The 23,120-nt window shown below is 41.6% G+C and overlaps 2 protein-coding genes across 2 annotated transcripts; one reads left to right on the top strand and one right to left on the bottom strand.

Moving 5' to 3' along the window:
• Window positions 1–907: 907 nt before the first annotated feature.
• Window positions 908–17,053, top strand: cnnm1 (cyclin and CBS domain divalent metal cation transport mediator 1). The gene is made up of 10 exons (XM_085296873.1): window positions 908–2,424; window positions 6,876–7,019; window positions 8,134–8,274; window positions 8,389–8,558; window positions 8,777–8,876; window positions 10,358–10,503; window positions 10,976–11,219; window positions 13,463–13,567; window positions 14,450–14,551; window positions 14,932–17,053. Exons 1-10 carry the CDS (start codon window positions 978–980, stop codon window positions 15,009–15,011), a joined length of 2,679 nt encoding a protein of 892 aa, XP_085152999.1. The 5' UTR covers window positions 908–977; the 3' UTR covers window positions 15,012–17,053.
• An 88-nt stretch (window positions 17,054–17,141) lies between these two features.
• got1 (glutamic-oxaloacetic transaminase 1, soluble) lies at window positions 17,142–22,238 on the bottom strand. Its single transcript, XM_085296876.1, has 9 exons — window positions 21,985–22,238; window positions 20,440–20,621; window positions 20,232–20,355; window positions 19,830–19,942; window positions 19,633–19,737; window positions 19,316–19,466; window positions 18,790–18,955; window positions 18,539–18,681; window positions 17,142–18,344 (listed from the first exon to the last, which is right to left on the bottom strand). Exons 1-9 carry the CDS (start codon window positions 22,091–22,093, stop codon window positions 18,205–18,207), a joined length of 1,233 nt encoding a protein of 410 aa, XP_085153002.1. The 5' UTR covers window positions 22,094–22,238; the 3' UTR covers window positions 17,142–18,204.
• Window positions 22,239–23,120: the final 882 nt, after the last annotated feature.

Raw genomic sequence — 23,120 nt, 5'->3', positions numbered from 1 at the left:
TAATAATAACAACAATAATAAAAATAATAATGGTAGTAATAATAATTATAATGATAGTAATAATAATAATGATCTGTGGGACTTGATTGTAATTATTTATTTGCAACTTAGTTTGTTTTTACAAAAAATACCAAACGAACAAACAAGAACAATCCTCTTCATGTCAACATTTAAACGTCATGAAAGTCAGTAAAACGTTGTTCCTTGTCATATAATCTTTAAACAGAGGCTAATATTTCCAAAGCGTATAGAAGTTAAAAGTGATATCTATAATATATACATATATATTTACATATATATGAAATGTGTGAGTGTTCTTTTAAAGTAGATTTAGATACAGCGACACTTTGTTTTAATTTGTTAAGGGATGCGGTTACTGAAACACAAACTATTATAACAGAGATTTTAGAAACACATTACATTTATGTGTTTATCCTGAAAGGCAACAAAACACCGAAAACAGGTGGCGATGCTGCCATCTAGTGGGGAGTTTAAAATTGTAAATGAAAAAATTACTAAAAATAATAATGAAGTCTGAGCTCTGCACTAACGCACAAACTGGCACACAACACAACGCAGCATTTCTTTCTATTCATTTGCTTACTTGATACACATCCCAGTTTTTCTCATTTAGTTTCTTTTTTGTATTCAGCTTGTATATCTCTACTATTTAGCAAGTAAATATCTTCCTCTGGCGTAGCTGTAGGGGCTCTATCGCATGAATCATAAATGATTGGGCATTTCCTGCTTTCTATTTATAGAAATCAGCAGAAAGCAAATAAGCGAGGCTTACGTCAGGATTTGTCATTTATATTTAAGGTGCCAGCTCACAAACACACACTTGAATTCCTCTCTCTCTCTCTCTCTCTCTCTCTCTCTCTCTCTCTCTCTCTCTCCATGTTACCCAGCTGCTCCATCCATCCCATCCGCAAACCACGTGACCCAGTTCTCCCGTGTCCTTCAGCGGCTCATTCAGCATGATGGCTGCGGATGCTGCGGATGCTCTCTGCAGCATCCTGCATCCGCGCCGGCTCTCCCTCCTCTTTCTTACCGTCACCATCTGCTCCCTGCCGGCCAAGACAACGGCGCTGCTCGGCGTCCGGCCTGAAGACACCCAGAGCGGAGAACTGTCCGTGCAGGACGGGATACTGAGGGCTATCGAGGGGACCCGCTTCATGCTGAGGGTTTACTACTCCGCTTCTCCAGGTACCGAAAATCCCAACAGCCTGAACATCAGCGGCAGACCGGACGCAGCACCTGCCGCCCCGTGGATCGCGTTTATAGAAGAACCAGGTGGGGACAGTGGAGATGCAGAAAGTCCGCTTCTGTCCAGGGGGAATCCATGCGAAGAGGAGAATGCCCGGAGCTCAGACATCGAGCTGCTGGGTTCCTTCAGATCCACCTCAAGTCATAACTCAGTCTTAGTGGAGCTGCTCGCCAAAGACCTGCGCAGAGACGAGGTGATCAAATACTACTCCATGTGCGCGTTCGATGGAGTGAAATGGGAGCACTTGAGGACCAAAGACTTCTGGTTGGCGGTGGTGGAGAGACCTCCAGAGGCAGATGCTTGGCTGCAGGCAGGAGTCTCTGTGCTCTTGTTGGGGCTGTCTGCTCTGTGCAGCGGGCTGAATATTAGCATGCTGTCTCTGGACCCGGTCGAGTTGCGGGTCCTGCAGAACAGCGGCACAGAGAAAGAACAGAAATACGCGAGAAAAATAGAGTCAGTGCGTAAACATGGCAACTACATCCTTTGCACTGTGGTGCTGGGTAACGTGCTTACAAACACGTGTTTTGTGGTGTGGATGTGCCAGATCTTAGGAATGACCGCTCTCTCCACTGCCTCATGCACTTTGGGGATATTTTTTATTGGCGAGATTTTACCTCACTCGGTGGCATCCAGGCACAGTCTCGCCATCGCATCCAAGACCCTGTGCGCGACCCGCCTGTTGATGCTGATATTTTTCCCCATCGCCTACCCGGTCTCCAAGATTCTGGACATTATGCTGCACCAAGAGATCAGCAACTTTTACACGAGGGAGAAACTGGTGGCCATGCTGCGTGTCACAGACCCCTACCACGACCTGGTCAAAGAGGAGCTCAACATTATCCAGGGAGCCCTGGAGCTTAGGACCAAGACCGTAGAGGATGTGCTGACACCGCTGTCAGACTGTTACATGCTGTCCTCAGATGCTGCGCTGGACTTCTGCACCATGTCGGATGTGATGCAGAGCGGTTTCACACGCATCCCTGTTTATGAGAACGAAAGGTCCAACATTGTAGACATCCTTTTTGTCAAAGATTTAGCCTTTGTGGATCCTGACGATTGCACTCCTTTGAAAACAATTACTCAGTTTTACAAGCATCCCATGCACTGCGTCTTCAGTGACACCAAGCTGGACGTGATGCTGGAGGAATTTAAGAGAGGTAACTCACTTCACTTTAAATCATATCAGAGGTTTGGTCTCTGCAGTCTTCATATCTCCCTGTGTGTCCTGTCTAGGACCTCTACACAACTTATGAGTAAGAAGTCAGCTGAGCATGTGAGGCGCCATATGTTTTAAAGCAACCTCCCACCAGTTAGGAGTTAAATGTTCTTTGAAGTGACTGTGCACTTAAGAACTACATTTTCAGTCCAGAAGTCAATGTATACATCAGCCCATTGGCTCAAAGTGGGCCTGCCAGTAAAGCCCTTTGATCCCCAGAGCAGTGAGAGACATATGTGAAATCTGATACTGTGTCACACAGTGTGTTTGGTTCAGCTAGAGTTTAGAGGCTACCATAATAGGGTTATCTTAAGAATTTATGTGATGAGAGAGATTTAAGTCGCCTTCCCATGACAACACTGTGAACTTCATCTGGCCCCAGGCTCGGTACCCATTTCTATGCAAGTATCAGTTATCGGCTCCTCACTTAAAATGCTTGAAATGCTAAACTGTATCAAAAAAGGAATTTTGCACGATTTGCCTACACCAGAATTCATCTTTCTCTCTTCTCTGATAGCCATCTTTGCTGATAAGTGAATTGACAGCATTGCCGCACATGCAGTGATAACATCAGTTTACTATAGAGGAAAAGTGCATTGCCTCTCTTTAGGGACTATGTTCAGTCTTGATAACATTAAATATGATTCAGATTTAGCGCTCAGTAGCAAAAACCTCTGACTCCTCGACTGAAAGTGTCACATTGTAAAATAAAGACACACTGCCACAGCTGTTATGCAAGGAAATCTGTTTTATAGACAAAGAAAGGGCAATACATGTCTGCTGAATGCAGCTGGCCTTGGCAAGATAATGAATTATGTTGCCACTTACAGTTCAGGAGGTCCACTACACTTCACCTTGCCTGGGATTATGAAATATAGCTTTGGTCTGGCACAAGTGATCCATGAGCTCACACTTGACCCACATGTGTGTCAGCATCGCTTGTGTGTCTCTCTTGGGTGTGAAGCCTGGTTTCACCTTTAAATTATTTGTGCACACTTAATTGTCAGCCCACTGTGACTTTGAAGTTCCTTCCACTCTGTAGGTCATCGCCAACCAACCCTGCAGAGCAACCATGAAAAATTCAGCTCCAACCTTTCCCTTCCTCTCTCACCTCCCTCCGACTTTGCTTTCATGGCTAAAAGCCTCCTGCTGGTCAGGAAGCCTGGCTGGAAGCTGTGATGATGTCTCACTGAGATGGTTGGTGGGCAGAGGTGAGGTCTGTGTTAGAGTAAAGAATGGAAATGTCACCAGGAAGATACTATCGTCTGCAAACATACTGTTGAATGGAGAATTTAGCCATGCAGACAGTTAGCATTTTTCAGTTTTTCAGGCCTCATAAACATTCAAGTTGAAATAGAAAGATTCTCCAGTCTCAGCTACAATTATCTTTTTTATTTTTTAAAGTTGTTTGGTAAAAAGGTGACAGAGCAAGTGAAAAGATAATGCAATCAAACAAGCAAAAATCTATCAGACAAATATAAGTCTTTCCAAAATCGATAGCAAAGAAGCTGCTTTTCTTGTGGATGTTCATGCTGAAAAAAACCCCCCTTTATGATTGCACAGCAACTCAAAAATGCTTTCTACAGTGTTCTTTAGAGGCATGTTTTTCTTTGTCAGCCATCAACAAAGAGAATACTTAATGACCACAACCTCAGACAATTCAACACGAGATACAAAATTCTGCAAACATCTAAAATAAAAAAGATGGAATGCACTTTACAAAAACATACAAAAGGAAGGCCGGGGGAGTCGTGGAAAGCAAATCCTAAGGATTGTTGAAATAAACATCAGGCTCTATCCAAATGAAAGAGGAAATACCAGAGAATAAAAAGAAACAGTTCATGAGTCAAAGCATACCACCTCATATGTCAAGCATAGTGGTATTGCTCTTATGGCTTGGGTGTGTATGGCTGCCAAATGAACAGGCACGCTGGCTTTTATTTATAACTGTCTATTTATTCATTCTGCTGGTGAAGGGCCAGGATAAGTAGCCTGCTCACTCTGAATCATACGCATCAAAACTCTCAGGGTGAATTTTTATCATGCAACAGGACGGTTATTCTAAACACATGACAACAAAGAAATTTTCAGGGTGAAGAGGTGGGATATCCTTAGCTACCAATAAGCAGAATCAACTGATTCCTGAAGACCAGAATAAAAATAGTAAGACTTCACAATGAGTATGGCTCGTTTGAAGATGGCTGCAGTAAAATCCTGGAAAGCTTTACCATGGCACCTTCTTGTGTTTGTGGGTCAGAGCCTTCAGGCTGCAAAAGATTTTAAATATGACAATTATTATGTTATCGTTCATATTATTTGTGAACATCCAACCCTTGGAAAGTACACTATAAGAGGATTACATTCCCAAACAGTTGCTCGTATATTGATGCAAGCCTGCTCAATGTAAAGCATTTGGCAATCAAATTGACTGAGCTGATGTACGAAACCTGAACAGAGCAGACTTCCATTTATACATTTAGGCTTTTGCAGCCAGTGTTTTATGCTGCTGTAAATATTAGATTTTTATTAGGAAAAGGCAAGGTTATTATTCTTATATTATTCTTAAGTAATAGTAGCAGCACCCCTATAAAAACACTGCATTATAAATTTTACTAGAATGCATTAAAGATAATAGGTTTTTCCTTTTAATATTGCTTTTGGTTGAACTCTAAACAACATTATATAGATTTATAATACATTTATCATGTGTGTGTGTATATATATATACACACACACACACAAAGTAAAGACTTGTATCTAAAAACAGAACCGAATAGATTCAATTACACATATTTTGGAAAATAAGCCACTTTAATACAGCATCATCCCTGCAACGACTCAATAGAGTGAATGTCACAAGAAGTCAACGCCGCAACTACACTACAAAAAATAGGCTCAGACTCAATTAACAAACCACAGAAGGTAGACACAGTTTAAACCAACTGTTTTCATAAGCTGTTTGTGCACCAGTGTAGAGGAAAATTACTGCTCCGGAGACATAAAATGAAATATTTTATTCCAGATCTCATTTTGGCTTTAATGCTGTGGTTAAATAAGCAGATAGAAATAGGTACAAACATGCACAATCTAAAACACAGTTTTCTAACATAGACTGACGGAGCCACAGAAAGTGGTAGAGGAGAAACGTTTTGCAAAAGGGACAACCATGGAGGACCCAGTTTTGCTCCGGGCATGTGTGTCTGCGTGTGTGAGTAAGTGTGCGTCATTCTGCAAGAGTATTATGTAACATATGAATGATGTAATGCGGTGCCCAGGCACATCAGCAGCTGAGAGCAAATCCGTCGCTGACTCACCTGAGCTCTGCAGAGACATAGACCTGAGTGAGTGCAACCTCACCATCTCAGTCAATCCCTCACAACCCAGAGGTTCATGTTTGGATATGAGTGCCAGTCAGTCAATCAGATTTTTTTTTTTCTCTTGTTGCAGTGGATTAAAGCATTTGATCCATTTTATCCCTTGGCGGTGATCCCCTAAATCGGCCCATCTTATTTGAGCCACAGATTTTATTCAAAGTGAGGCTGGAGACTTTTTCATGTGTCTGTTGGAACCTGTGGTCTAGTGACATCATTTTGGTTAGGTAACTTATTTGGTCACCAGACTAACTCGTGTTGATGAAAGCAGAACAGACTGATGAGTTCAGCATATTTCAACATATCTGATTTTTAAGTGAGTGGAACAGAAAATAATGATAATAAAAAAAAATATCAATATAGAGCAACTTGTTTGTGTTGATAATTTATTTTTTTTAACTTTTCTGTCCTTGTATGTTCAAGTTTGGTTGCGGCGTTGACTTCTTGTCACATTCGCTCTATCGAGTTGTTGCAAGGATGATGCTGGCGAGCTACGTCATTGTGTCCGACAGGCTTGTCGCGTTCAGCTAAACACAGTCGCAGTGAGCCCTCGGTTTGCTCATGGATGTGTACAGATGTGCTGTGGGTGTGTGTACGTGTGGGCATGAGTGTTTACCGAGGCGGCAGCAGCATGGGCAGTTTATTCAGCAGATGCAGGCATCCCCAGACTGATTGTGTAATCTCTGTGTTTACGTAAGGAAGCCAAGTCTTCCAACTGTCAAAGTGTCTGGAGACTAATCCCCCAATGTCCACTTTCTTTTTGTCTGAGAACACAAACAAGGGCAAGTCTGGCATTGAAGTCATTTTCAATTTAACCTCTGGGATAGATCCCTCAGGTTTTTAGTTGGTGAATTAATGCTGATTTTCATCTTGACTGCACAGAGCCAGTTGGAGGCTGTTGACTGGAGTTATTTTTATCTGCTCACTTTGCCTCTCAGCACATTGCACGAGCAGTTTTTAGCCCGAGCTCCCATTTTGAAAACATTCTAACCTGTCCTCTTCTCTTTTCTGATGACTGCAGGAAAGTCCCACCTCGCAGTGGTGCAGCGGGTGAACAGCGAAGGCGAGGGAGACCCCTTCTATGAAGTGATGGGCATCGTCACCCTTGAGGACGTTATAGAGGAGATCATCAAGTCTGAGATTGTGGATGAGACAGATCTGTACAGTATGTATAAACATAGTGTTTATGAAGCTCTGCATCAGGGCTATCTTATTGCTTCCAGCTCCCCTACTGAGAAGATTTTCGCTTAATTTATTGCAGCAGCTGTCACATTTTGTTCAGCTTTGTGCTCTCCAGCAGTCACTGGAAAATGCCCAGATAATCAGCATAAATTCCCATACCAGTTATTAGGACTGCAACTAATAATGCTGTAGTATGAATTGTGAATGGGTTGGAATGGAATGGGGTTTTTTGTGGTCCATCTACTTTGCTATTTTCTCATCCCGCTATTGGTTCCACCTTCTCTCCCCTGTTGTTCCCAGCTCCTTCCTAATTCTTAATTAAATAATGTGACTAAATGACCCAGTCTCTTCAGATAATCGCCATAATCCCCTTATTTTTTAATTGGCTGGAAACACTCTCCACGGATTCAAATGAATTCAAATGCAAAGCTCCCTTCATTTCATATCTAGTCCAGTCTGCACCTGCTTTCGCTCACTGAATTTTAGTTTCCTTTGTTATTCTCCTGTACATTTTCACAGCAGTCCCTGCTCTCAGAAGACAGCAAGATATAATATAAGTGTGCTGCAGTTGAAATTATATACAGTGTCTAAAGCAGTTTCTGTGAGTGGTGCACCTGTGTGTCTGCATATAATGTTTGTGTGTTTATATATAGCACGAGGGACCTAATCTCTTCGAGCTTTGTCATACAGTTTTTTCATGAACCCAGCTGTTCTAGAAATAATATTGTAGCAATAATGCATTTAATGAAAAATATATAAATATATATATATATATATATATATATAATACTCTGCAGAGGATAAGCCAATTTATCAGTCAGAGGTTACAGCACTGGATAATCTCCAGCTCTGTACAGCTTTAGATGAATATACTAAGCATGCTGGATATAGAAGTGCACCAATTAATTAGTGCCACATCAGAGTAGTTCCTAATTAATTATAGTGCAAACAAAAACAATGACCTCGCTCTGCATATATGGCACATTAAGTAATTAAACCTAATTAATGAGGTAAGAACTCTTTAGCTTCTCTAACCTATCATCAGAGAAAATGCTACATTTTTTTACGCACTTTCTCGGATTTGTTTCTGTTCATAGCTGATAATCGCACAAAAAGGCGCGTGTCCAACCATGAAAGGAAACAGCAGGACTTCTCTATCTTCAAAGTGGCAGAAAATGAGCTGAAGGTGAAGATCTCGGCCCAACTGTTGCTTGCAACACACCGTTTTTTGGCTACAGGTAGCATTTGTGTGTTTGTCTCCATGAGCTGAATGCTAAGCATTTGCAAATAACATGAGAACAAAGGCCAGGGGACGTGGTGTTTCTCCCTTGACTTGTGTTGTTTCACAACAGAGGTGGAGCCCTTCAGGCCGTGTCACCTGTCAGAAAAGATCTTGCTGCGACTGATCAAACATCCCAGCGTTGTGCAGGACCTAAAGTTCAACCCCAAGAACAAGCACGCTCCTCAACACTACCTCTTCCAGAGAAACAAACCTGTTGACTACTTCATCCTGATCCTGCAGGTACTTCTAAACTGATAAAAAAAAAGGGTTTGAATAAGAATTAGGAAGCAAGCAACAATTATCTGTGTGCTCAGCATTGTTCTGGCAGTGAATTTGCATTTGAATGTGCATTTTTCCCTGCATGGGACGCTCCATTAGATGAGTAATCAATTGACTGTTCACATTATTAGCGCAGTGCTCAAACCTAATCCATGTAAATGGCTGTGTTAATCTTGCAGGGACGGGTGGAGGTGGAGATAGGAAAAGAGGCTCTTCGGTTTGAAAACGGAGCATTTTCCTACTATGGCATGCCAGCGGTCATCCCACCACTGCCTATTGGTAATTCACTGGAAATATGAAGCAATATGGATGAGTAATTTTGAAGGATCTTGCATGATGAAAACATGCAGTGCATTGGGGGAGGTGAAGTGTATTTCCTGCCTTAATGCCACCCTGTGTCTGTATAGTGTCAGCCTGCTGAGCAGCAGCAGCCGTGGGAAGTAAGTAATTAAAAGAAGAGATTTCAGAGAATTTCCCAGTGGAAGGACATGACCTGCACAGGATTATATGAAATCCAGCTAAGACTGCAGAGCAAGTCTTTTGCTTTCTCTCCCTGGTTTCTTGTGGCGGTAGTGTGTACATTTTTTACGTGTGATGTTCAGGGTGAGTTTAAGCTATTTGCGAGGCCTCATTAAAAATCTGAAAATCCCTACTTAGGACATTTCAGAATTTTCTCTCAAACAGCTGCACAATCATCACATCTCAAAAGAGCAGCTTTTTACAGTTTTTTTTTCTCTCTTTCCGACTCATCGCTCTGCATTGAACTGACAAAAATAGCTTTTCTCGCTATTACACTAGACAGTGCTGAACACAAAAACAGGCAGAAAACAGTGTAGATGAATTAAAAGGACCTGCATGACCTTCCGTAAAGCATGCTCAGTTACTATTCAAATACAATTTTACTGCTCTCTTGTAAAGCAAGAGAGTGAGTCACTTAAAATGCATTTGGGGTTCAAAAATGACTTCATTTTCCAAGCATGAGGTAAAAGATGAGGGTGGCCAGTGCAGCATACAGCACCATGGAGGGTCCTGTTGGACCACTTCACCCACTGTGTGAGCAAAAGTTGCAGCACAAGGGCTCAGTTTTTGACTTTTGCCTGTATTTTTAAGTTGTTACACACGAATCACATCATGAGAACGATTGTTGACGCTTTTAATTTTTATCAGTCCTAGAAGTCTTTTTTTAGCCTATTTTTCTGACAAAGACATTACCCGTGGCTGCTGTGCTACACTGAAATAAGATGATTAAGCCAAGGAGCTGAGCCAGTGTGTGTCTTTAATGTAGGGACAGCAGATTGATTAAATGTGGAAGACTGGCATGCACTGTTGAGATCGTGCCTAATTTCTCTTGACAGATTGCTGGTTATTCATCATTTGTTTTGCATATGAATGGCTCATTAAATGAGGACCTTTTTAACACTGAAGGAAAGAGATTAAAAAAAACATTATTATGCAATGGTTTTATTGTATAATAATAATATAATTTATGTTAGCTACAATTAAAGTACCTCAAGAATAACTAAAACTTGAAGGAGAGTTATGAGATTTGCTAAAATGAGCTTAGAAATATAACTCAAGACTTTTTCCTAACTGACAATTGAACATTTTGTTGAGGTATATAGAAGAAAAAGACATTATAACTTGGACTTGTTTGTGTGAACTCTTTATGCTTATTCTGGTTAAGGATTTTGACCTTTACAAATGATGTATGTAGAAAAAAACAGACCTCAAAATATGTTTCCTTCTTCTGCTCTGTTCAGGTCAGAGGTATAGCTCCCGGGCCAGCAGCCTGAACCAGTCGGATTCATTACTGAGCGGAGGCAGTGTGGGTCAGCTCACTGCAGGTGGAGGGGTCTATTTACCAGACTACTCAGTCCGGCAGCTCACAGACCTGCAGATCATCAAGGTTACAGACGGCTGCACACACATAACCCAGAAAAATATGAAGAAAACCACTGTTATTATAGGCTAAATTAAATCTCTAATTTCCTGCGCACTGAAGGAAAAACTTGGGACCACAAAGGAAGAAAATTTTTAAGCTCCCTCCATTTAATCTTAAAATTTCCCAAAAATGCTTCCGCTGCTGCTGGATTTGCCTTTGATATGTCCTGATCCCCATTTCTGACTGAACACAGACATCCTGTCTCTAACTCTCCCACCACACAGCCTCTTTCCGCTAATCACTGCGGATAATTGAGCTCCTTTTCAAGCATGAATATCTTAACCTTAGATGATACATGTGCCCTCTCACTTCACCTCGCCTCCCTTTTCTTAAACACAGTGCACGTTTCCTCTCGGCCAAATGTGCAACTCTTAACGGTGGCTGCACACACAGATCTAACGCTGATGATAATGGCAGATTTCTTGGCGGCCCACAGATCACCAGAAACCACTACCACAACGCCCTAACGGCCACCAGGATGGACAGCAGCCCACAGACACCAGAAGCGGTGGACACTGATGGCAAAGGGAGGCCTCCGGTCCCAGAGGCCCGCTCACACAGCATCGCCCTCCCCCTCACGCACACACACACTCGACTGGGACTGGCACGCCTTGCACATCTCCATCCCCATGGTGGCCTTCGCAGCACCTCGCAGCTCAATGAAAGAAACCGTATTGTTCGTAAGTAATATAGATGCCTTTATTTAACAAGAAGTCAACTAAAAACTGTAATTTGTTCATGAGGCGACCGTGGCTCAGGGGGTTGGGAAGCGTATCTGTAACCGGAAGGTCGCCGGTTCGATCCCTGGGCTCTCTGTCCTGGTCGTTGTGTCCTTGGGCAAGACACTTTACCCTACTTGCCTACTGGTGCTGGCCAGAGGGGCCGATGGCGCGAAATGGCAGCCTCGCTTCTGTCAGTCTGCCCCAGGGCAGCTGTGGCTACAACCGTAGCTTGCCTCCACCAGTGTATGAATGCGAGAGTGAATGAATAGTGGCATTGTAAAGCGCTTTGGGTGCCTTGAAAAGCGCTATATAAATCCAATCCATTATTATTATGAGATTTTACTCAGGCAGCACCAGGTTTTTACACCACCTAAACTTGAAGTATGAGGAATTTCCTTGTGTTGGTCAAATTTTCTTTCAAAGAGGAAAACAAGCTTTAAATGCACAAATTGAAGTTTGTGCATCTGAAAGCAGGGATAGAGAATTTTAAAGAAACACCATTGATTCATTTAACTATTTTAAACAAACATACTGATGGCCCGTGATGTGGAAACACAGCTTGATGTTCCCCATGTTGTTATTTGAAGATGAGCTATATAAATAATTATGGCAAAACTAAGAAATTAAATGAAATCAGCTGCTCATAATAATAAAAATTCCATCCTCTAATCGTCCCCTACTTCTTCATAAGTATGCATGTGTGAAATCAGCACATAACTTGGAACAAATAGTTTATTTTATACAGTACAAAGACTTCTGTCCCTGTACACCACTGCAGTGGACTGTAAGTCAACATGTGATTGAACTGCAGACTTTCAACTTCACTTCAAGGGGTTTTACAAAACGTGTGCGCAAACTGTTTAAGAATTGCAGTCATTTTTATACACACTTTCCCAATTTCAGAGGTTCAAAACTAATTGGACATGCTGAAATAAATTTAAAGAGGTTTTTAATACTTGAAAAATGAAAAAACTTGGCTGCCTAGAACACGCCAAACGTTACCAAATGTGTTTGCTCCCTTCAGATTCTCTGCCAGGCCTTTTCTGCAGCTGGTTGTTGCTTGTTTGTGGGTCATTCTGCATTCATCACGCACTGATGAGTTGAGATCAGGTGACTGACTTGGCTGTCGAAGACTATCTAATTTCTTCACCTGGAGAAAGTCTTTGTTGCTTTTGCACATAATGAGCGGATAAACAGTGTGGCATGTTCTGGATCATGAGCCCTTTCTCTCCTTCTCCACATTTTTCTCTTCCCACCATAACCATACAAGTTCATCTTGTTTTCATCTGGTCGAGTGATTTTTTTTTTTCAGCACAGTGCAGGCCCTTTTAGAGGTTTTTTGGCAAAATCTAATCTGATCTTTCTATTCTGGAATGTAAATGATGCTTTGCACCTTGTTGTAAACCCTTGAATTTCCATTCATGAACAAGTCTCTTGATTGTAGGCTTTGACAGTGATACAAAACCTCCTCGAGAGAGTTTTTGACTTGGTTAGATGATGTAAAGTTGTTCTTCAGCTAGGCCTTTTGGTGTTGCTGAGGTTACCAGTGCATTCACTCTTTTTAAGAATGTATCAGATTGTTGCTTTTACCATCTCTGTGAGGTTTTTACTGTCTCTAATGATGCGAAATGATGGTGTTTTTTTTACTTGCATTAACATTTCATTGGGCCTCATATTTGAAATCAGAGAAAAGCTTTAACACAGAAATTCAACACTTTGAATCGGATTCATTCAACATATTTATGGAGGGCACTGACAGACGTAAAGAATGACTCACAAACGGCAAATATTCAAAATGACTCACTCACAGGAGTCGTTCAAATGTGACATCAACCAATCTGTACTTGTTTCGAAGCTTAAAGGGGTCCCACATACCATCTGTCTTATGCAGTGTGTAGCCCGTCACCCACTTTTGTGTGCTTGTTAGTTCCATTAAGAAATGTCACGGACAGATGGCTCCACTCTGGTTGTCAAAAAAAAAGTGTCTACAGCTTTAAATTACCATGTAAGAATTAAACTTCCTCTGCTAGTTGTAGGTCCTCTTTTTTACTTTTAATCCTACACTGGGTACTATTTTTAATATTCAGCCTCCTCTTGGAGGCCCCCAAAACACTTAAATAATACTAAGCTCTCTAGCTCCCTCTTCAGGTAGAGTTACAAATATGCTGCTTCTCGTTTACTTGTTTAATTTCATTTTACAGGCAGTAAATCCGATGGGCAGAGAAGTCCAAATGATACCGTGTTCCTTCGCATGGATGAGATTCCCTATATCCATGAGGACCGGCCAGAAAGTCATGGAGAGGATGGTGAGTGCCACTCAATACAGCCAACAATCAAACATTTAATTTTTTCATCTTCAAATGAAAAATTTTTTTTTTCCAGAAAACGTTTTTTTCCATAAGTAAAGAGATGCATTCACTGGTCACTTTATTAGATACACCTGTTTCTGTTTAACACAAATATTTTTTCATGTAGCAGTAATTAGGCATGTAGACAATGTCTGGACAACCTGAGCATCAGAATTGGGAAGAGAGGTGACTTGTGTTGCATGGTTGTTGGTGCCAAAAACTGCTGATCCCCTGGAATTTTCCTACATAACCATGAATGATGATCAGAAAAAGAGAAAACATTCAGTGAGTGATGATTCTCTGGGAGAAAATGCCTTTTTGATGTCAGAGTTCAGAGGAGAATGGCCGGTCCCCTTAGTACCAACGTTTATAGGATAATGTGACATGTCACAAATCTCAAATGATGTCAGACTGTTCTACTGAACATGACAGTGAGTTCACTGTACCCAAATGGCCAGCATAGAGCTGAATCCAATAGAGGTCCATTTGGATGTGATGGAATGGGAGATTCATATTGTGGATGTGGAGTCAACAAATCTGCAGCAACTGGGTGGTGTAATCATGATCATTCCATAAAGAATTAAGGCAGTTCTGAAGGCAAGAGGGGGTCCAACATGGTACTAAGTGTACCTAGTAAAGTGGCCAGAGCGTGAATATAGCTCTGTATTTCCTGGTTTTCAAGCTGTGGAGGATGTGTTCATTTTTTTTACTTACGTCACAAGTTAAGGAATCTCAGTTTAAAGCTACTCTACAAAATCTTTTGCAGAACTTGTCACCTAGTGTGGGCCGTGTATCTACGTAGCACCCCCCTCCCTTTCACTCTCGAACTTTCTCCCTCAGATGTGCCTACAGAGTCTCAGCCATCCACCTCTCCCTTCATAAGCTCTTTGTCTCTGTCCAGCTCTGAGGAGAACATTGGCAAGAAGCTATTGCGTAAATTGAGTGAGTAAGCCATTTGTCATGAACACTAATGCGACAGCACTCCCACACATGCTGTCAGATGTGCCCCAACTTTTCTGTCAGACATAGCGACGGTGCCGAGTGTATCTTAGCAACAGGTGATGTGCTACGTCTTTCTCAACAGCCTGCTGCTTCCTGCAAAGCTCATTCTCCAGATGCAACTAAGCCATTCTGGATCACATACAATATAACACAATGACTTTTATCTATTTATTTGAGGCTGTAGTTCTGCTGTACTGTACATCTGATGTTATATTAGTTTGTGACAAGTTTAATTTAAAAGTAGTACAAGTATCATGCTTTTGGTCTTTATAAAAATGAGAGCTGCTGCATTTTCACAACATGTTCTCATCTGTTTCTAGGTAACAAGAGGAGGAAAAAGTCTCGGGATGGAGAAAACAGTTTGGAGGAAGGTTCAGAGCAACAGCCAGTGACGAGCTAGCACAGTGGCATGTAGGAAGAGGGATGACGCACACATCCTCTTCCTCTTTATCATTCACAAGATTAACTACATTAACTACAAACTCTTCGTATACCCCCTTCAACTCTCAGGATACTGAGCCATCTTATCTGCTGTAGCCATCAAAAATACTCAGGTCCCACCCTGGCCCACTTGATGTATAAAGCGTGATTGGACGGATCTAAACAGTAGTATTTGAGTTATCCAGCTTTGCACCAGTGCATCTTTTGTAGTTACTGGTACATCCTTCTTTTATATGTTAGCTCTAGCCACAAGGTTAACATTTATTCATAACATTTAAACTGTAACTTGTTTTTGAATTTTGTCACTATAAACCCAACAAGGGCCTTAGATAGTATCTGAGCCAGCTGATACACTGATATTTATTATTGAGTTGTCATGTTAACAAGGCAGTTTCCACATACTGTACTGAAACCACTGTTTGCACAGGGAACTGTCCTAATGTTGCCATAAGGCAGCAAACTACTGCCACACAACCCAACACACACTAACCAGTGGCGGAAATAGAAAGCCAAACAATAAGAGCACAACTTTTTTTTAAGAGAAACATTGTAACTATATACCTATATTTAAAAAAAAAAAGCCACCAATTAATCCTCAGCTTGAAAGACTACTTGTTGTATTCAGTGACTCAGCAACGTAGAAGGTTATAGTCATATACCTGAGTTTTTATATGGAAGTGTGAGGAAAGTAATTTAAAGATAGCAATATAAGTCCTCCTAAATACTGTAAATCGCTTGGACTTATCACTGCACTCCACGTTCATTCATAAAGTTCATAAATGTAGCTGTACAGACACACCTTACGTGTTTCTATCAAGCAACCACCATTCCACCTTTTTTCCTCGGTGTCTTCATATTTTAGATAAACAGTCATTAATCTGTTGTTTGATTGCATTCAGTAGAACACATTGTCTTTTGTGCATTTCATAGGGAGCATAGAAAGTTGTCTATGTACAGTTCATTTCGCACAGGGTCACTCACTAAAGCTGCACACACCAATTAAAAATAAGCTAGGGGTTTATGGCATTTGGATCTTTGGGTTTGGGGATCCAGATGAACATTAGGGGCATTACTGAAGAAGAAGTTGCTACTTGCATGTTTCTCTGTGTTGCTTTTACTATAGAATTACCCCCTGCTTTTCCATATGCATGACTACGATGCATGACTAGGCTGCAGTACATTCTCAGCACTGAGACGCTGTTTGACTTTCCTGAATCCTATGTAGATTTTAAGATGGCTTACACATAGGCAGCAGATTTTGGGTTTTAATTGCTAACGTTGAAAAGAATCAGCAAATGCTGCCAGCTAATGGAGAAGCACAAAACAAGGCTGCAGACTTCATTGAAGGTTCCGCTTTAACAGCTACTAATGATGTACACGGGGATTGGGGAATTCAGAGGAAGCACAAGAAGGCTGCTCAAGAAGGAACATTTTAATAAGAAACAGGAAATAATCTCCTACTGCAATAATAAACGAATTGATTCCATTTAAATTGTGAGTTAGTCCCCCAGTGGACTACGCTGATCTCTTTTCTTGAAACCTTGAACCTGAACAGAGGGAGATTTGCCTGACGAAAGCAATATGACATACACTGACGTCAAGCCACCGCCTCTTTTCAAATGCACACAAAGGTGGTGTTCTGGTACGCTCAGTGATTTAATTCAATCTGCCTGGTAAGGCTAAGTACAAAGGTTATTGCACTGCTAAGCTTTTTACAATGACCCCGCTGTACCAAACACGCTGGGGGAGTGTGTTTTGATCTGTTGACTCTAAGTGTGAATCTGGAACTTTAAGGGTGAGGCTTTTACAGAATTTGCAGTTGGTTTTCACCTCTTTATATTTGTAAGGATTGATGTAGTGTTTGTTTGGGGTAAACTAACAAAGATACATTTTGTAATGCAAAATTCAGAGGAATATATTAGCAACCCAAAGATATCAAGAAATGGATCAATCATTCTACACAAGGGTAAATTAATTTATTAATAAATCTACTGGAGTATTGCTCTTGTCTGCTTCATTTGTCTTCATCTGCAGGGCCTGCTAAAGGTCGGTGCTTATATGCAAACACTATCACTCAGTTTCACACACATCTGTTTGACAGTTTTTTATTGAAGTAGTTCATTCATTTGATCAGAATGTCTGAGGACATTTTCATTGCTTAACAATACGTCTGTTTCGTAAATGCCCTGCGTAGTAGTGCGACAGCAACCTGGTTGATCATTAGTTTGTTTGTGCTGTGACAAACGAATGTTGCGTAACAGTGCCCGGCTGCTATGAACAGTCAACGTCCACTGGCAGGTACCTGACAGAACCAGAAACATCAAAACCCTTCAGCATGCAGTGACGACCCCAGGTTCACGGCACCTGTTCAGAACGCTCAGTGTCATTTGTGCTCACTGAATGTCAACTGGAAGCAAAAAAAAAGACTCTACAAATACAGATTAAATGTGAGGTCATTAGCATAGAGCTTTGTCATGAATATGATTACATAGTTCAGGCTTAAATCCTCCTTAGAACATTTGTTCACATTTAATCTACAAATGACAAACACTGCCTCTTTATTCTTCATTCATCGTCGGGGTGGTAAACACAAATATACAGATTAGTCATGTTAATATTCTCTTTTTCTCATTCCCCTTAACAACTCTTACTGCTGTCCACACAAATACTTCTATTTCACACTTTGAATGGATGAGTCATGAACAGTATAACATTTTTAGACTGTAGAGTCAGTGCTGCTGAGGAACCGTAATACAGCCACAGACTTGCTTCTAAATGATGCATAAAACTTGAAATACGAAACACATATTTTGAGCTACAAACAATACATTGGGGACTAAGATAAGGGTGAAAAATGATGAACACAATTACATAAGTACTCCAGAGTTTGGAAAATTGTGGCTCTTAAAAAAGATCCAAACGATCTTTGTGCAGTCTATAGAGAACTTGGTCCCAGCATGCATTTAGCCTAGCATAGCACAAATACTGAAAAAGAATGAGAAACCAGGGGCCTGTGAGCTCTCTGTGCACATGAGAAATTGTATTTGCTCCAGAAAAATCTGGAAACCTGGATGCAAACACATTCCCTGTGATCAGGATGGATCAGGAATGCAGCAGGAAGTGGTGAGAATTGGAGATATGGTGCCGTTCTTCTACTGGACCTTGGTGACGGCCTCGTGGATGGACTCGGCCACGTAGTCGATGTTCTTAGTGGTTAAACCGCACATGTTGATGCGACTGCTCGCCATTAAGTAGATATGTTTCTCCTTCACCAAATATTCCACTTGTTTGGCTGCAGGAAAATCACCAGATACTGGTTTAAGTTTTACTGACTGTGTTTGAATCTTTTAAAGATCTTTTTAAAATCGACCCCCCAAAAACTAAAACAACTTGGATGCCATGAAATTGTTTGTTAAACTGACCAGTGGAATGTGCATTTTTACTGAGCTGTGATTGTGTGCAGAAGGAAGTGATTGCTGTACTCACGGTTGAGGCCTGTGAAGCTAAACATGCCGATCTGGTTTGTGATGTGGTCCCAGGTCCCTGGTGTCCCCAAAGCTTGGAGCTTAGCTTTCAGCTGAGACCTCATCAGCAAGACTCTGTTAGCCATGGTCTTCACATTCTCTTGCCTAAAGTCAGAGAATGAAAACACTCTGCATGTCTGATATCGACTGCTTTTTAATATTGCCTCATGCACAGGTATGAGTCATCGTTTAATGATGCTATTTTACACTTACCATTCACTAAAAAGCTCAGGTGAGGTAAGAGTGATGGTGACAATGCGAGCTCCCTGAGACGGTGGGTTGGACCAGGTGATCCTGACAATCTTCTCCATCTGGGAGAGAACTCGTTTCAGGTTATCTGCATCGCGAGCCACAACGGTCAGGTTGCCCACACGCTCGTCTGATGGGACAAAAACATGTCACAGTTAAACAATACAGCAGCTAATACCTGTTACCTGATGTGTAGGTGCAGTATCTGATAAACAGCTCCTCCTCTGGTGAATCTGAGACTTGCTTAATTTGAATTTTGTGGCTATTCCTTTCAATTTAACAGAGTTTTTGATGTATTCTGTGCACATTATACTCAGCATAATCTGAAAATAAGACCAATGTATATTAAGATGACTGGATGACTGAGAACCTTCACAGACAGATGTATATTAAGGTTACTCTTCCTGCAAAGTTTAATCCCTGCAGTTGATTTAGCTTGGGATTTTCTGTAGATTCATACAAAGCACACTTTACACACAGGATCACTCACTGTAGAGTCCGAAGTTCTTGGAGAACGACTGGGCACAGAACATTTCAAAGCCCGAGGAAACAAAGTAGCGCACCGCCCAGGCATCTTTCTCCAGACTACCTGAGGCGAATCCCTGATAAGCCGAGTCAAAGAACGCAAACAGCTTCCTCCTCTGGGAGAGAACCGGATAAAAGATCAAAGGGTTATCATACTGAGATAAACACTGTGCATGCAAAATAATATCCTGTTTAAAATGACACCTTTTTGCCAGTAGTGGCAGTTCAGACCACAGTACAGACAATTTGTATATGTTTGCATGCACTTTATACGCATGTTACCATCATAACTTCAGCGATTTGTTTCCACTGCTCCTGCGTGGGGTCTGTGCCTGTCGGATTATGGGCACAAGCATGCAGGACAAAGACTGAGTGCTCTGGACAACTCTGTGGGAAACGGAGATATGAAGAAGCAACGTGAAACCCAGAAGACCAAAATGTAGTAATAAGTGAACAGTATGCTGCCACGCAGTACTTACTTCCAAGTCACCAAGGAAGCCAGCCAAATCAAGGCCTCTTTTCTCCGCGTCCCAGTACCTGTACGGACGAACATCCTCAAAGCCAGCGCTGCTGAACACAGCATTGTGATTTTCTGAGAAAAACAGTAAGAAAAACTCTGAGGGCAGCGTTCGATTTTTATCATTGCTTTCATTAGATAAAAGAGTGAATAATGCTTTTTTAAATACTCCTCACATCCGACCTGACAATACAGCCAGGCTCACTGATAACATGCAGCTGTAAACAAGACATTTATCAATAGAACACTTTATCAACAACTACAGTTTAAAGTCTGGGGAAAGTTCACAAAACAACCTGTAAATTAAAGTCCTCTACAGGTGTGTGCTACTTCACTGCATGTTTGTGTGTGTGCTTGAATGTACCCCAGGTAGGTGCAGACACATAGATGGGTGTTTTGGTGTTGTTGCTCCCATTGTAGAACCGCCTTAGAAACTCTGCGCCTATCTTCAGAGCACCCGTACCACCCAGACACTGGACAGCCCCGACCTGGCAGTGACATTCGAACAGTCAGTTTAAATGTAAAAACATTAGAAATTCAAAGAGTGTCGTTTGGCTTTTGACTCCACAAACCCTGTTTTCCTGGATGGCAGGGCTGTTGTCTCCCAGTACTATTTTGGAGGCTGAGGATCTGAACTCAGGCAGGCCCAGGATTGGCAGGTACTCGTGGTTTAGCCTGTCATCATGCACAATGATCTTCTCCACTTTTTTCACCACCGGCAAAACCCAGGGCTGGCCTTCATCTGTCCGATAGGCTGCAAGGAACAATGCGATTTAATGTTACAGAAAAAAGTGAAAGAATGGCTTAATATAGTAGGAAGCGGCCCTTCCCTCCTGCATTGATATGTTGTTTTTTTAGTGAGTTTTAAGCAAAAAGAAACCTCTAAGTAAGATTAAATATAACATTCCTTAAATTGCTCAGTAAACAGATACAGCAGACAGAAGTGGTTAGCTTGCGAGCTTAACACCTGTACCTTGGTAATCCTGATGTTTGTGACTTTATGGGACTCTTGAGTCATAACAGAAGTGCAAAGATCACAGGGTTTTGTGACAGGCGCACTTTCAATATCTGTTGGGTGATTTAGCCAGGCGATGTCGATGATCTACCTTTTTCTCTCTGTTATGTCCACTAGCTGGAAAGGCACTGATTATCTGTAATAATACATCTAAATTAAGATCTAGGGCCGGTACTATAGTCACGTGTGACTGAAAAGTCACAGAAAAGCAGAAAATCCTTACAGTCAAGGATCTTTTTCAGATCTCTGTGTTTTTTTAGGTAGAGAGAAATGTGTGGCCTACATTTCCCAGCTGCCATGTAGCAGCTGACCATCTGGAGAAAGAAAGGGATTACGAGGCCTCGGCCTCCTCTGCTAATCACAGGACTCAGGTATCCTTGTCCTGCCAAAACAGAGCTAAGCGATCAACGCTTCTCACACTGTTCCTGTGCAATGCAAGCAGCGAAGAAATAACTCCTTGCAGAAAGGTTAGCACAGAAAACAGCTGCTCTCAAGGACGAAATGTGGCAGTGGTTTGTTTCGGAGAGAAGCACGACTGAGCTGTAATAAATTTAAACTCCTGCTTGTTCTTGTGTAATGACAGAACAGTAATCCAATCAGCTGCCTGGTCTGCTGAGTGAGAGGTGCAGGATAGCAGAGGACAGAGATGATTCAGCTCTCAGTGTCACACTAATTGCAGAACAAAGATATATTATCAACAGAGCTGCAATCAGTAGTTGGTGGGTGTGTGATGACTGAGTAGCCTGTAGCGCGGCCAGATTAATCCGAAAATGAATTTAAGCAATAGCAATAATTACAGCACAGGTGAGCCATCACCATTCTGGACTGCCTGGTGTACTAAACTGATTAAAGTTACATCTAGATAGCTTCTGTTTAGATTTTACAGCTCAGATATCAGTCAGCAGGCTGTTTTAACTATTGCTGTGCTTAGTTTGAGGCTAGCAGTCAATTTTGTGTCACTTTCTGATTATAATAACAACAACTTGTTAGAAATTCATATGAGGGCACCATCATACAAACATAGATGAACTCGGTGTAAGACAGGCTGGAGAACCTTTCCCTCTGGGATGCAATGAATGACTGACAACAATGCACAACTTACCTCCTACTCCGAGGTTCACCTTATTTGGAAACTGGTCGTTATTGAAATCCTGCGTCAACTTGAAGACAGCCACAGGGGCAGCCTGGGGGACTTCAGAAAATAGCGACATTTTTTAAAATAAATATATATATATATATTTATTTATTTGTTTACTTTTTTTTTTTTTTTGCACTGTGGGAGGCTGCGGCAGCACGAAGAGACGAGCTGTCACTTGATCAGCTGGCTGAGCGGGATGATGGAAGACTTTCACCTTCAACTTGGATTTGGTCACTGCAAAGTGGGTGTGAGTGGATTTACCAATAGAAATCGCTCTCGGCGTTGATCCCTGTCAGTTCAAAGGTCAATAAAACAAACGCACAGGCGCTGTTGCCCAATGAACGCCGCGGGCAGGGGATTGACAAATCCTCTAGCTAATGTGTGGGGTTGAGGAAGCGTCACTGCGAGTGGGCGGTGCATGAGATTAGCGCATTTAATTTCTACGCCACAAGGTGGTGCTATAAACCTGCTTTAAAGCTCATATCTAGAGCATCTAAACAGAGCTTTAGTTGGCATGACTTGGTACAGAAAGAATTCTTCCATTAATAAATAATAGAACACAAATTAAGGTCAGAGCTCACAGACTGATTGCTGTATCATCGTCACATCATAAATGTAAATACGAACTCCGGCTGATCAGACAGCTATCACGCTTAGGTCACCACGCTCTGCAGACGAATATGTGCAAGTGTCCTAATCTGTTCTGTCCTGAGGGCCTAGGCTGAGCTGTGGTGTAAACACACTGGCTCCTCTGTGCTCTCCCCACAGCTGTCTGCAGGAGCTGAAGTGGTTGATAAATGAAGGCCACTCCAGCCTGCTCTCCGGGACCAGGAGGGCGACTTTGTGGGAAGACAAGACTTAGTTATGTTTTCTGTCTGGTATAATAAGAGTGCAGTTGCACGGCTCGACTTTAGTTTTTGTAGTTCAAAAGTTTCGCATTATGACAAATGATGGGTTATAAAAGTTTATGTGGGGTGAAATTAAATACACATATTTGTCTAGTCCTGAAGTGCTGGCTTTGAGTGTTTTCATGCTACTTACATTTTTTTAAAATAAATTATTTTCTTTTTTCTATTTTGTTTAACTGTAAGCCATTTTTA

Source organism: Mchenga conophoros, linkage group LG13, assembly GCF_057382185.1.
Source record: "Mchenga conophoros isolate Kocher_MC1m ecotype Shallow Benthic linkage group LG13, M_conophoros_male_GT1.1, whole genome shotgun sequence".
NCBI lineage: Eukaryota > Metazoa > Chordata > Actinopteri > Cichliformes > Cichlidae > Mchenga > Mchenga conophoros.
This window is presented reverse-complemented; position numbering and strand designations above follow the sequence as displayed.